Genomic DNA, 14,953 nt, shown 5'->3' with positions numbered 1-14,953 from the left:
AAAATGGAAACATTGCTTAGTCTTACAGTTAAGCACTCAACAGCTATGCTATCAGTAGAGAAAACATCTCAACAGCACACTGTAGCTGCAGTTACACAAAGTTAGTAAGTCACAGATGAGCACAAGGTGTTTCAGCTGCCATTTTAAAAAATGGCTTGTGCTCTTAGCTGTATTTCCCCACCTAACATACTGCATTCTCCTTAGAAACTTCAGTTTAATACCTCAGGTCACCAGAACAACAGAAAATACCACTACTACTACTACCATCATCACTGTCTCTTTAGATATTTTTATCCTCACTCTCATTCAGCATAAAGAGAGGAAAACCACTGTTTAACAGATCAGCTATTTTAGACTGGACTAACAGCAGTATAAATGTCCAGTCTTCATTACTTATGTCTTGTAATGTAAGTTAAGCAAGAGATACCAGGTGCTAATAATACTATAGATGTAAAAAAAAATTATACTTAAAAGGACAAGTTTAAATTCAAAAGATCCTTTTAATACTGATTTTCAAATAAATCTGTTAGCCATATAAAGTATATGTAAATGCCTCACATTTTGCTAAATGAACAGATTCTACAAAAATAGTATGTAACTAATTTATTCAAATGATTTCTTCTTGACTAGCAGTTAACTACTTAAAGCTGAAAACTAAACATCTCACCCCATCCCAAAGACTTCTCTCTCAGTGGCAAAGTGCTCTCCTTCTGAAGGGGGAGAGCTTTGTCTGCCTGCAATGTAATTTTGCCTGTGAAACAGAGGATGCAATTTCTTGTTGTTGTTGAAAGGTAGGTATATTATTGACAGACAGAGGTAGTCCTTAAGTATAAAGCTATCAATTAATTATTAAATAATTATTATTTTATATATACTCAATTTTGGGCACATTCATAGTTCTGCAAACAACAAACACACTGATCCACAAGTAACTTATTACTGAAAGATCTGTAACAATCAGAAAAATCTAATAGCAAAGTCCTAGTAATTTAAGGGTATATCGTATTCCTTTTGGAAGGGTATGATCATTCTGACTGGCTTGCTTTCCCTACTTTAATTCTTAGCAGTGTATTACAATCACTGCCCCTTGCATGTTCAACATCATTTGTTAATGTTATTAATAAAAATATCTAGGACTAACCTTAGTCTTTGTTTATAATAGTCTTCATCTCCATCATCTCTCCATCTCTTTACTTTGCGTTTCTTCGATGTATGCTCTTCGTCCTCAGAGCTTGGAAAGAAGTTGGCATCATCTTCAGATTCTTTAAAATCTCTCTTTACCAAACGTTTTCTTTTTCTTGGCAAATTCCTGAGTTCATAATCAGAATCATTCTCAGCATGAGAAGATGCCTGCTTTTCCTCCTCTTTTGTTGCTTCTGGATCAAAGAGCTCCTCATCAGGTACATACTCAGACACTTCACTACCATCCTCCTGGTCACGCCTGGACTTCTTGACCTCGGGATATTTCTTTTCTCTTGGAATCTCTGCCTTGGACTGAATCTGAAGGGCATGCTTCTGAAGTTTCCTAAGGTGTTTTTTTAAGCGCTTATCTGTTTTTGACAGAGCTTTACACCCTTTTTCCTTTGTAGATGTGGGAGCTATGCGCTGAACAGCTTTGGCTTGTAATTTCTTCTTTGCTCCTTTGTGAAGGGATAATTTCTTTCTTTCAGATGACAGCTTAGCTTGGTCTGCTAAGTACTTTTCAAAATCAGATGCTTCATTTAGCATTAATTGTCGTGTTTTCCTCTCTGGTTTCTGAGGTATTTTAGTTCCAAATGGAGTCATCTGGCCAGTACGAATAAGCTCTTCCCACTCTGTTTCCTGAACAGGCATAAGCATACTGCCAAGACATGATGGACCAGGTTCTACAACAAAAATCAGAACATCATCATGCCTTTAACACTTTCTCAATAACTCAAACACAGGAAGGAACAAGGGTGTTTTGGTTTCTTTCCTTCCCCCCCCACGCCCCAAGCTGTATATGCATTCAGTTCAGTTTGTGAATGCCCCATCCCTGGATGTGTTCAAGGCCAGGTTGAACAGGGCTTGGAAAACCTGGTCTAGTGAAGGGCATCCCTGCCCATATAAGGGTGTTAGAACCAGATTTATCTTTAAGGTCCCTTCCAACCCTAACCATTCTGTGATAACTTAGAAGTCCAAATTATCAATACATAATACTTGAAATTAAAAAAGAAAAAAAAAAATCTAACAAAACATAAGGCCCAAAACTTCAGACTGTAACTTTTACTTCAAATTACTTCTTGAACTTAACATAGGAAACATTTCACATGCTATCAAAATGCAGGTCCTTCTGAAAAAAACACAGCAGAAACTACCACAAAATTACAGTCCCCCATGGCATATGAACTCTAATGTGCTCCCTATGCTGTCAATTCAAACCATGCCACCATCACTATGCTCCCATATGCAGTAACATTACCCATTTCTATTTTATTATTCCTTTTTCAGAGCTTGAAATTTGACATTTCCATTACCATACCAGGACAGACACAATCTTACAAAACATGTAAGACTCTCTTCCCACATGCTTCAAAAAAAAGAAAACAAAACTCACCTTCCTATTCTACAAAACTAGTATTAGGATTATGACTTTAAAAGTCAGATTCGCTGCACAGCACATTGTCATAAAAGAGCATTTTAGTTAAACCGCATGCATGATTCACAACAGATATTAACACAAACTATAACTGTTGTCTGAAACAAAAGATGGGGAAAAGCTCTTAAATTCAGGAAGCTGAAGAGGATTTCAGCCTGAAATCTGTTATTAGGGTCCAAAATTTCAAAACAACTGCATAGGAAATGCCAGCATGGCATACTACTGTATATGGTCCCGTGTAAAGAACTGTATTTATCACCAAAACCTGTGTAAAAAGTAAGAATGATGCATCAGGCATGAAACTCCTCCCTCTTTACCCCCTTAGTTTCTCCAGCTACTGGAGCTGCTTAACTCCATTTTTTCTGTCCTAGTCTCCATTCACTGCCTAGTTACACTTCATCAGGCTGTGTGCCTGAGTTACACTGTGTGAACCCATGCAAAGAAAAAGGATGCTTTTCGACTAAGAAAAGTTGAGTGAGGTTTTGACTCCTGTAAGTTTTGCTGAATCGGGAAGAAAGCATGAGCTTCTGTGAGATCTGGAATTCACTCCAGACACATCTGCAATGGACAACTTGCATGAAGACTTTACACCTCTTCAAACAACATAACTCAAAAGTGAAGAGCAGATGTCAATGTGGTCCAAACTTGCCTTGCAGAATACTGCAGGTTAGTGACTAGGGCCAAGACACAGCCAAACTGGAGCTACAAAATCCAAGTTCAGTTTGCAGACAGCAGTGAGAAAAACCACCTTGTGAAATATTGAGAGAACAAATATTCTCCTTTGGAAGAAGCCTTATTTTTATTTATTTATTTTAAATCACAGTGCGGCCTGACAAAGAGAAGCACTTTCCCCTTCCACTTCTAGTGATACTTTCCAACAGTAAGAAAAAACAATTTTGTTAACGCTGATTGATAGCATCCAGCATATAGAATGTAATTCAATCATGATGTTAGTCATCTTTATCAAATTAGCTGTGAAAAAACGTTGGGATTTCCAATTTATTAAACCCAATACTCTAAAGTGCCTCTCATCCCTACTGAGCTGAACATGGATTAACAGACATTTTTTAAAAATTCCCACATGAATATGACAAGATCTGCAAGTCTGCAGGTGCACAAAATAAGCATTCTTAACTCTGCCTTCAAAAACAAACCACTGAAATGCATTTCCTTACTGGCAAAGATCTCGCAAACTAGCTTCAAACAAAGAAAGGCATTACATAAAACCAGAACAGAACTTTCATCCTTCTCCCATACCTTCATCTTCCTCGAATTCAATCTCATTTACTTTCTCAAGAATCTCTGTTCCAACAAGAACTGCTTGGAGGCGCTTTTGTTTTGCTTTTATCTTCCTTAGCTGTTGTTCCTTGAATCACAAGTAGATATGTAATTTAGTTTCAATCTGGTTCATAACCATGATTTCCTTTTAAACAAGACTTATATTACTACATTTTCAGTATTTTTCCCAGAATCTCATATATGTTCACAGTTTGGCATTTGAAACAAAAAAGTGCAAAGAAGTATCACCACAGTATCTGTAGGTTTCCAGCCAACATAACATACATAAAATCTTGTACGTACAGTAAGATCGGACTGTTTATACACACAAATTTCATGTGCACATTACACATTTCTCTGTATATATTTTGAGGTAATTTTATGAATGTGTTGATTCTAGTGAAGGAAGTCCACTAAGCAGATTAGCGAGGTGTACAGAGAACACCAAAAGATTTATGTTTCGCAAGACTGGGTTAATGGCTAATAAGCCACTAAAACCAGCTATAAGACTTAATAAGACTTATTTATCACCCCAGAAGTTTTGGAATGTTTTGTTATAAAGAAACTGAAATTGTAAATAAGTCCATCAACCTAATACATGTTTGTACACACTTAATTCAGGAGTGGTGACAGCTAATTTATCAGCAAAAACTATGAAGTAGAATGACTTTAAAAAAATAAGTGAACAAAATCAACATTACAGATGCTGTAACAAGTACAGTTCATTACTGCTATGAAAATAATTCATAGCTGACTCTTCTGCTACACCTTTTATCCAACTGCAATATTCTCAACTGTATATTTACTGGTGACACTGCATTTCCTTGGTGTTACTATCTTTCATTTATGAAACAAGAAATTTCAACCAGTAAAACAAAGACATGAGCAATGTAGCTTTACATATTTGTAACTTTGTAACTGCATTCTTTGGAAATATCTCCCTATCTAGAGAGGCACATACTTCAGTAAAAAACAACTGCATGGCAAAATGAGCAATTTTTTTTTGTTTTCTTACTGAAGAACAGTCACTTGCCTGCCCATGTCTCCATAAGCACTTTTCAAACCACAAAGGGCAAGTGTATTAATGCGTGGTACAATGTATTATCTCCAGTGTATGTACTGTTATCCTTGCTACCAGAGTACTTTATATCATAAAACACTTGCTGTATGACAGCTCTAAGGAAATAGCTGTCTTGTACCAGTCATTAATTTCCCATTTGTCTCAATAACAGAAGAATTCAGTCTTCTTTAACCATTTTTTCTAATACTACAAAAGGAAGAGTACTGAAAGTCACTTTCCCATGCAAAAAGTAGCCCAAGAGAAGCTTTAAATACAGTGCCCAAGTCCAACCAGCCTCCAAAATTCTTGAGGTTCGTAGGACCATTTTTACAGATTATAGTTTTCATAAAGGATCTGTTACATGTCAAGGACTGTTAGAGGTGACCAACAATGAAAACACGTGGTTTGAACTTCCCCTGAAACTAACATATAGTTAGTTATTAAGTAATTATTACTATTAACACATCAGTTACTTTTACTTCATAATAAAAAGTAATATGAAAACAAGTAAAAAACAATTACATGATCATTTGTTAGTGGTACCTCTGGTTTAATGCATTTCTTCCCTCTATCTGTTCCTACTCCTGTACCTGTTCAGTACTGTCCCCCTCACTCTCTTCATGAGCCAAATTGTGAAAACAATGTTACCCAAGTTGCAGAAACAACCAAGGTTAAAAATCATATGACTGAATGAGTTGGTGACAAATGGTCTGAGACTGGGAAGAAGTGTCTAAGGACAAAGGATAGTAAGTTTTTCAGTCAAGTTTATCATCAGAGAAAATATTAGGATGAATTTCCATCACAAGTGAGCTGATCAAAGTTCTACATTCCTGACAAGAAGAATGTTTTCCTTCCTTCAAATCTCCTTCTTCGTATTCACAGCTGTTTAGGTCTATTGCTTACATTACACTGGTGCCTGCTAGATTCCTCTACGAGCTCCTTCAACTTGCTACTCTGGAAATAAAACCTCTGGAGCGGCTTCTGCCAAATCAATGAATTAATATGGTTCACAGAAAGCAATGTTGTGTACCAGTACAACAAAGATACAATGAAAAGAGGATTAAGGAAAGGAAGGTAGGGAATGAAGAACAGAACAGCCGAGATTTAGGTCAACTATTAAATCACACCCTAGCAATGCTTTGCTGATGCTCTAAATATTACTGGGAAGGATTTAATTAAGTCAATGAAATTAATGCAAGTCAGTCTTCTGAGCAGGTCCTGGAATTTCAGTTTTACAGCTTGTTCTGAAACCAATACTAACAAGAAAAGAAATCAATGTAGTCCAATCACCTTGTTATATTTTTGCCGTTTTACAGAATCTAGTTTTCTGTTTATATCTTTGTTGTTGGCAGCTTGAGGCGAAAGTTGCTCAATAATTTTATTTATTTGCTTCAGAGATGTTTTACATGATCTGAAAAAAGAAGAAGATTGCAATGTACTGGTCAATTCTAGAAAGAAAAATAGCACATTCTCAACTCAGACAATTTAGAAATTCCAAAATTTACTGAAGATTTAAAAAAGTCTAAAGGTAAGTTTCTAAATAAGTATCTCATACTTAAACAACACTGGAAATACTAAACAATTTAAAAGACTACACATAATAAAGTATTTTTGAGCAAAATTTTGCTAATACTAGAATTCCAAAGGCAAGGAAAATGAACAAACCACTGCAGTATTTAGTGCTCAAAGTTATAAGTCTGATGATGACAATAAACAAGTGATAGTGGTTGCTTTTATTATTCAAGGTAAATAAAACACAAAGTCTAAATGAGAAATCCCATGTCTTCTTTTCTGAATCTGTTTGTTTGATGCCGTTATATAAGGAAGCCTATTTCTTTTACCTTTACAGTATCTCTTTGAAACAAAGAGCAGATTACATAATACAGTTTTAGATGGACTAGCTCAAAGAATTAACAGCACATCAACATTAATCTTTCCTTACTCATGCACTACTTTTTTTCATTTTTGCATATACAACATGAAATTCGGGTTGAACCACATACTATAACCCAGTATCCATTTCTGCAGTTAAATTCCACTGTCAGAAGCAACATATTTTGTTGATTCAAATAGCAGAACATTTCATAAGGATACACATCTCAAATCATTATGAAAAATGTCAAAGAAAAATCTTTACAAAACCTGCAAAGTAGCCATTATTTCTCTCGTACGTAAAGAGAAGCATCATGTAAGTCTCCTCAATTGTCAGTGAAGAAATCGTTGGGCCACATTTCTCTCCAGCTCTAACCTGGATTCTACCACTTTTGTCCTAGGAGAGATATTCTACCAGCTCCCCAGCTATCACTGCCATCTTCACCCCTTCATTCCCTTTCAGTAATTTTGAACCATCCCATCTCCTTTCTCAGTTTTCTGTTTCGTTGCTGTGAAGTATATCATCATTTTGCACACCTCCTATCTTTTGGCTCTTGCTTCCTTGCCCCTAGGGTGTCTTGACATATACCACTACTGTCCTCTTCCACAGGCCTTTATTTAACAGGATTGTGGGATCGAAACAGAATTTAACTTCAACTATTTTTTATTCTCCTCCTTCTGCTTAAATTTGTGGGTATTTCAGTCATGCAGCTTGTATCATGAACTTTGTGCCAACTACTCAAGATCTCTTCCTGCCTGATTTTAACTCTAGTCATGTATCCAACATGTTACAGGACTTTAAGCAACTCCATCATGCTCTACTCGTACGTCTTTACTTCTGTTAGTCCCTCTGCTCCACAAGCCACCTATATCTCTGCTAATCTTCTTCAAAATCAACTTTCAGACATGCACATTACATCTTATGAGATGAGGTTCTACAGGTCTGCATAAACTTTTGCATTCATTTGTGTAAATCTCATTTTACAACTTCAAGTGGAAGACAAAAATAGAGGGGTAAGAAAAATCATAGGAAGCCTTCTAAAGAAAAACAGGAAAATATCGACTAATTGACATGCCATGTACCACTCTTTTAACAACCACATATTCTAACTGCAGTGGTTACACTGCTCCATTCTTCTTCTCAGTGTCCATCTTATTCATTATAACATCTGAAGTTAGGTTCCAATTTTTCAAACTCAATTTCACATCTGAACTTCCAAACTGGAAAATCAACAAAGTGCATAAAATTAAGCTTATGCATAACAAGAGCTATGCAAGAGTTCACATAATTAATGGAGGACTACAGCACTCTTGAGCACAAAACCTCAACATCAATGAATAGAGTGACAGATGCAGTTGTAAAATTATTTACCTCAGTAGTTCACACAGCAACTCTACAATGAGACTAGAAACAGAAGGGAAATCTAAGATCTGAACTCAAAAGATTAGTCACTCGTATCCCACAAAGTCTTTTACTATCTATATACCATGTTAATTTGGCATTTGATTATTTTAAGATGTCATTAAGTACTTCATACAAGCACTTGTGATAAGGTTGTTTTGGTTGTAGTACACTCATGATATGGAGTCACCCAAGTTACAGAAAGCACATAACCAGAAGCAGATAACCCTATGAAGCATACAAAATTGAAGAAGTGGCACTTTTTCTGACTATAACTTTTAATGATAGAATACAGTGCTCTCCTCCACGGCCCAGAAAAAAAAACCACACTCCTTGATAAGATAGGAGACAAAGCAGAAAAAGGAGATGTGCTGTCTTCTACTGCCTTGATGCATGACTAAATTATTCAAATAAGACCAAAGAAGCACTTCTCTGATGTAAAAAAGATTTTCGCCTTTTTGAAAAGGTGGGTGACTTGGAACACGTGATCTAGTGTTTTCAAAACATCTTTTCATCTTCCAGCTTTTAAAAACACAAGACACCAAGCTTTATCAGATAGTCAGGAACAGAACAGAGCAGTAAGAAAGAACACTATTTACCTTAAGTCATCCAGCACTGACCGATACTCTTTCTCTGCATCACCTATTTTTGTTGCTTTATTAGCTTCATTAATTGCACTATCTACTTGCTGAAGAACTCCTTGTTCCAATACATCCTGGTCATAGACATCAACTCCTAAACCTTTGAGCTCAGCAGCCTGTGCACTATATGAGATGGACTGAATCTGCTGCCTGTTGATCTGTAAAACGGGCTGTCCTCTTCTGGGCACCTCCAAAGGAGCAGCCATGGAAGCAGATGGCTGGCTGGAAGAGCTGGGAACTCCAACACTATTATCCAGGTCACTGTCACAAATGCCATTTTCTTGTTCAATTTCCAATTCTCCATCATTATGCAGGCAATTATTGCTTGAAGTGGTAACAGGGTCTTGTTCTTGGACACCGTCAGGCAAGTGGCTGTTGTCTGTTGGCATCCTCTGTGCAAAGGCAACAAAGAAGAACCAAATGATCATAAGGATGTTCACATACACAAAGCTCCTCATGAAGACTGTGCCCACAAAAAAGTAAACAAAACAATGAGCACGTCCCTTGAGAAATTCTTGTTTCAAAACACCTACTAGTCTACTCCTCCCCGAGTCCTCCACCCAAAGGCTTCCTCACACTGATTTCCACAATCAAAAGGAAAACATGGCCAAACCTCCTTGAAGACAACATGTAGTACTACTGGAAGACACTGACATAAAGACAAATAAAACAACCTGTAAAAATTCCTTGCCAAAGACTGAACTCAATCTTGTGTTTAAACAGTCATGCTCCAGAATATCGTGACATAACTAAAACATGAGCAATTTCAATACCTAAAATAAAAAAAAAAAAAATACAAGTGTTCGAAACAGGGTAAGACTTGCCAGTTAAAGCACTGATGGGCACAGCTGGCTGTAGGGTTTAGTTTAACAACTCAGCTCTGAAGCAGAACATAAAGCTTCAAGCTTAAATAGGGGAAGTTTAGGCTAGAGATAAGAAAGATGCTCTTTACTGTGAGGGTGGTGAGGCACTGGAAAAGGCTCCACAGAGAAGTTGTGAATGCTCCATCCCTGGCAGTGTTCAAGACCAAGCTGAACAGAGCCTTGGGCGACACGGTCTAGTGTGCCCATGGCAGGGGGGTGGGAACTGAATGATCTTAAGGTCCTTTCCAACCCTACCTATTCTATGATTCTATGGTAAATCACCTTAGTCGTTAGGAACTTAACACCAGACTGACTTATTGAGGCAAGCCTAGCGCTGGTCTGGTCTAGAGCCTCCAGCGTGATGCTGACCTCTAAAGATGTATTTTTATCAACTTCGGGAGAAGCAAGCGTTATTAACTTGCAGGAAGACAGCAGTGAAACAAGTGGGCTTCCTCAGCAGCTACTCCCTAAATGGCAGCCCGTGGATCCCAGCCCCAGCTCACGGTTTCCTAACGGCAGCTCCTAACACACGCCACACGCTTGGCTCCGCATTCAGGCAGCGGGTATCATAGCAACTCCGCGCACCGGCCCACCGATGACGGCCCCGAGCCCCATACACACCCGCCTCCATCAACTCTCAAGCTCGGCCGCTTCACCACGTCTCTCGACAGGCAAGACCGGGCTCAGGACAGGCACGGAGGGGGCGGGTCAGGGCTGGCCGGGCAGGAGGGGCCGCTGGCGAGACCTGCACTGCCGACCTCGGGACCCACCTCGCCTCTCGTCACCCGGGACACCGCGAACCACTGCGCCTGCGCACCGTACCCACTGACCACGCACGCCGAGCGCGTTGCGTCACTTCCTCAATATCCGTGGCCTTAGTGGAAGCGCATGCGTGGCGCGGCAGGGCCTGGGAGGTGGTTTGTGGAGGTCCTGGCGGTGGCGGAACGGCCAGCCCTGCCGAGGTGTGCCACTGTGGAGCGGACAGCCCCGCTCCGGGGGTTAATTCGTTAACAGGTGTTAATTCGTTTGTGCGTGGCAGTGCATGAGCCCGCTGCGGCTGCCTGCTTGCCGTGGTGGCACATGGGTCACCTCTGGCCGGCCGCCCTGCACTGGGTTGGTGCTTGTGGAGAAGCACCTGTAGGTCGCAGCCACAGAGGAGATACTGTCAGGGACCGCTTCGATAGTTCTGTGTTCTTTGACATGCCTTAATACAGTGTGGTTGTCCTTTAAAAGGCTTAGGGGAGGGTGAGCTGGGGGTTGCAGAATGAGCGTGGGTATCAGAAAACAAGTGTTGAGTAAATAATATAATTTGATTGCACCAAGGCACAAGATGCAGCTTGGGATCTGCCAGCAGGGTTGCTTGCAGGCCTAATAATTGATTGCAAGAGGAACAGTCTTGTAAGAGCTACTGGTCTCCTGCCTGCTGGGCTCTCTACCAGCAGTTACGTTTTCTGCATTGCTATTTTCCTCATAATTCTCTGATGGTGAGAAAAGCAGAAAACTAGATTTTCTCCAGGAGTCCTTTCACTTCTCTGTTTTCTTTTCCCATCCTTCTGTCTCCCCGTTCCAGTGGCATGAACATCCTGGACACAGCTCCTCCTCCTTTGGGCAGCAGAATTGAATTTATTTGCTGACTGCCTTGGGCCAACTGTGAGAGTATAAGTACATAGCAGACTACATTTGGAAATGTTTTGCTAATTAAATGCTGAGGCAGATAGATTTTAATTTTTGGCTTCACAGGACAGTTTGTGATTCAGTTTGGCCACAGAGCTGCTTTTTTCCATTGCCTTTCAATTGTCCTTTTCTGTATGTTCTTAATGCCGTCTGTGGTGAATGACTTGAAATAAGATGCAGATTTAAAAAAGTGTATAATTTTCTAAGTTGCTCAAGAGTGAAGTCAAGGCATATGTGACACACTTAATTTCAATAAAATGCTACAGACTGTGAGAGAAAGCAAGCTTGTCCAGTAATGATGATACATTTGTAGTGCAGCTTTGATCAAGAGAAATTCCAGATCCAACTGATGGAGACACCCGGCATGTAGAGGATTGTGAGTCTGGCTATGTACAAGTGTCACAGTTGTTTAACAGAGGAATAGCAGAGGTGGGATTTATGTATGACTAGATGTAACATTTTAATCATGAAAGTTTAAGGATGTGGTTTAGGGTGTATAGGGAGAGAACAGTACTTTAGATTTTGGCCTTTGTCTTCTTTATATCCTGCTTTTAGAGATCCTTCCTCCTTCTTCTTTAGGTTATTCAGACCCAGCCTTTCCTTACACGGGAGGTGGTCTGGTCCCTACTCCTATTAGTGGTCCTTTGCTGGACTTTCTCTAGTAGCTCCATCTGTCTTTTACTGGGCAAGTCCTAGTCTCTGTAGACATTTCTGACATTTTCTTGACTGTGTTCTTACAGTGCATTGATGGAGCCCACATTGTAGTATTAAAACACTGTTGATAAATGAAGTACCCAGCGATTCAAGTATTCCAGATGTCATTGAAACTTTTTTTTTTTCAGGATTTGTGTCATACCTGACACACCCACAGTGTCCCTACACTCTTGTTTCAAGAGAAGTGGTTCTGTTGCCATTTCTCAAGAGTCGTCACTACATTATTTTTTTGCAAAATACTGTATCCTGGCAGGTTCTCCACGTTCTCAGCTCTCTGTGACACATTGTACCCTTTATTTACTACCCACTGGTGTGAGTATTAATAAATAACTGAAAATTGTTGGTGGCTTTATTCTGACTTTATTCTGAACTACAGTTTCGGGTCCTTGACTGTAGGTGTTCTTTTCCCTTTGCCTTCGCCTTCGCTTTTCTCTTTCCTTTTCCCTTTCTCTTTCCCCTTTTTTTTTTTTCTCTTTCCTTCAATTCCCTTCCCTTTAATATCCTTATTCTCTCCTTCTCCCAGTGTCTGGAACTCTCAAGAAAACACACAAAGGGTTCTCTAAGGTCTGTAAGACCAAGACCCAAAAGGTCAGCAGGCAAATAAAACAGTGCTTAGTTGATATACTCTTGTTTGTTTCCTTTGGTCTTTTATTGAAATACGCTTTTATTGCAAATATCACTTACTTAGTATTTAATGACTGGAATGAGGAGGCTTATTTTAACCTTTGTTGTCATGTTCTAAGTACAAGAAACAATGCTTTGTAATTGCTGAAACAACTGAAAATGTGACGTGCAAAGTTTTTCAACAAAGTGAGAAATGCAGCAACCAAGGGACATTTAAGGACAGAGCAACATCAAGCTGTTGTCAGAACTGAACTGCTGTATGGAGGGGTAGGCTCAGTTTTCCAGAAACTGATTAATGAGAGGGAAAAGATTAAGTTGTCCTGGAAGAAGAAAAGAAAAGAGCTTTGTATTATTTACTAGAAGAGGAGTTTTCAAACGGAGAGGAAAATGAGTGGAGATTTTCCTGGATGTTAACAGGCTTCTATGGTTTAAGAGATTACTGATGTGGGAGATAGTCAGTACTAAGTCCAGAAGAAGAGGCTGTAATCCAACATTAAGTACTATTGCTTCAAGGCAGGTACTTGCAGAGCAAAGCAGTTGCACTGGTGTCCTGACTGTGACTCCAAAGATCTGTAGTAGAGGTTGCTCATAAAGATCCCTGTAGTGCTCTGCTATATGAGGGAGTGTACAGGACTGAAGATGATCATTGTGGGAGTGTTCTGAAACCATGATATAAAAATGTGGGAGACCCTTAAGACAGACACTGATCAATGTCATCTGTCTGTGAAACACCATATGCATTGGGAATGATGTATAAATAATAAGCGTATTGTACAACTAGTCTGTTGCAAACTGGGTCAGGCTCCCAGGTGGTGTGAATGAAGGCTGTTTTACTGAAGTCTGCTGAAGCCAGGTCTCCCAGCAGTTGAAAATCAATATGGATCCATTAAAGTCATAGAAGAGATAAATTCAATAGGCCTTTAAAGCTCATTCCATGATGGTCCATCCTTGATGCATTTGCAACACTGTGCCCTTCTATTATCTTTTCTATTATTTCTACTTCAACACATAATTTTGCCTAAGCAGGTGAGATCTGTGTTTTTGATCTGGTCTCAACCTCAGCTCTTGCCTGGAACTGTCCATTGCAAAGGCTGTAAAAGTACAAAATCTGTGTTATGAAATAGAATGAAGTTATATTTTCAGTACAGCCATTTTCACACAAAAAATTAACCCCGATGAACTAAAACTTCAGTTATGCACTTGGCTACATACATATATCTTCTTTCCACATAGTATGCATGCATGTTTCTCTGTATTTTACAGAAATATGTAATTGTAATTTATCTTATTTATTTTCTACATGTAGATGACTGTTAGCTGGAGTACAGCCACTCTGCTAAACCGCTGGCAGTGTGGTTTCCTGAGCAAGATCTGCTTGTTTGGTTAGCTTTTTAAATGTTGTTAATATAGCCACAGTCTTCACCCCTCTTCTATGCAAGCATCAGTGGTGACACTTAATTCTTGCTGAAGTTGGCCCTGGCAACTTTTGACATGCAGTAATTATGCTCTTTTACTTGAACTAGCAAGACTGGGAAATTAAACTGCCCTTTCTATCAGTTATTACTGGAAAGGATCCTGGCAGAACGTACAAAGCAGCAGCTCAGAGCTCAGCCATTAGTTCTGGAGTGCCATGAGGAAATGCAAATAGGCTATCAGAGAAGCTCAAATAGAACAACTTGAAAAGAAAGCAGTTTGTTAATGTGACTCTGAATTGGGCAATAAAAAGTCAGGTTCTGTAGATTATTGTCAGAGATGAGGGGGAAGAGGGCAGTGGTTTAATTTGCAGTCCATCATTTTTATTCAGTTTCCTACTCTAAAAAGTTATCCTGAGAGTCACAGCCTCAAAACTATGAGAAACACATCCCAGTGGTGCAGCCAGTGTATTTGGTAATAACCTGCCATGTCCCTGGTTCATAGCAGGAAATGTTCCTCTCAAGCCCTGTAGTGGCCTGGTTGTGCTGTTAAGTGTGTGCCTGCTGAGAGCTGGCCAAGCCTTCTGAAGGCTTTTCCTTCACAGACTGTATTTTGCCAAACTGAAGACAAAAGAAGGGCTTTGTGACAGATAATATTTATGGATTTTGTTCTGAGGAAAGCCTGCACATGAACTATGACTGATTGCAACAGAGCAACTGTACAGAGAGGCTTGGACTGGCCAGCTAAGAAAAAAGTAATCTGAACCACTACATTTTCAGAGTTAAGTGACTCCAG

At 39.3% G+C, this 14,953-nt stretch overlaps 2 protein-coding genes across 4 annotated transcripts in view; both read right to left on the bottom strand.

Annotated features, from left to right (window-relative positions):
• Nucleotides 1-9,343, bottom strand: part of ERCC6 (ERCC excision repair 6, chromatin remodeling factor) — a 44,373-nt gene extending 35,030 nt beyond the window's left edge. The window contains exons 1-4 of the mRNA XM_061459233.1: nt 8,829-9,343; nt 6,246-6,366; nt 3,875-3,983; nt 1,142-1,865 (exon numbers count right to left, since the gene is read on the bottom strand). Of these exons, the coding sequence (XP_061315217.1) occupies nt 1,142-1,865; nt 3,875-3,983; nt 6,246-6,366; nt 8,829-9,328 (1,454 nt within the window). The 5' untranslated portion in view covers nt 9,329-9,343. The remainder of the gene's footprint in view (nt 1-1,141; nt 1,866-3,874; nt 3,984-6,245; nt 6,367-8,828) is intronic.
• The window catches only part of VSTM4 (V-set and transmembrane domain containing 4), a 454,962-nt gene that overhangs the window by 221,650 nt on the left and 218,359 nt on the right, over nt 1-14,953 (bottom strand). The gene's annotated exons all lie outside the window — the stretch shown is intronic.

Source organism: Pezoporus flaviventris, unplaced genomic scaffold (genome assembly GCF_033815535.1).
Source record: "Pezoporus flaviventris isolate CSIRO_AGI_PZ_B2104156 unplaced genomic scaffold, CSIRO_AGI_Pfla_v1 ptg000029l, whole genome shotgun sequence".
NCBI classification, from domain to species: Eukaryota; Metazoa; Chordata; class Aves; order Psittaciformes; family Psittacidae; genus Pezoporus; species Pezoporus flaviventris.
This window is presented reverse-complemented; position numbering and strand designations above follow the sequence as displayed.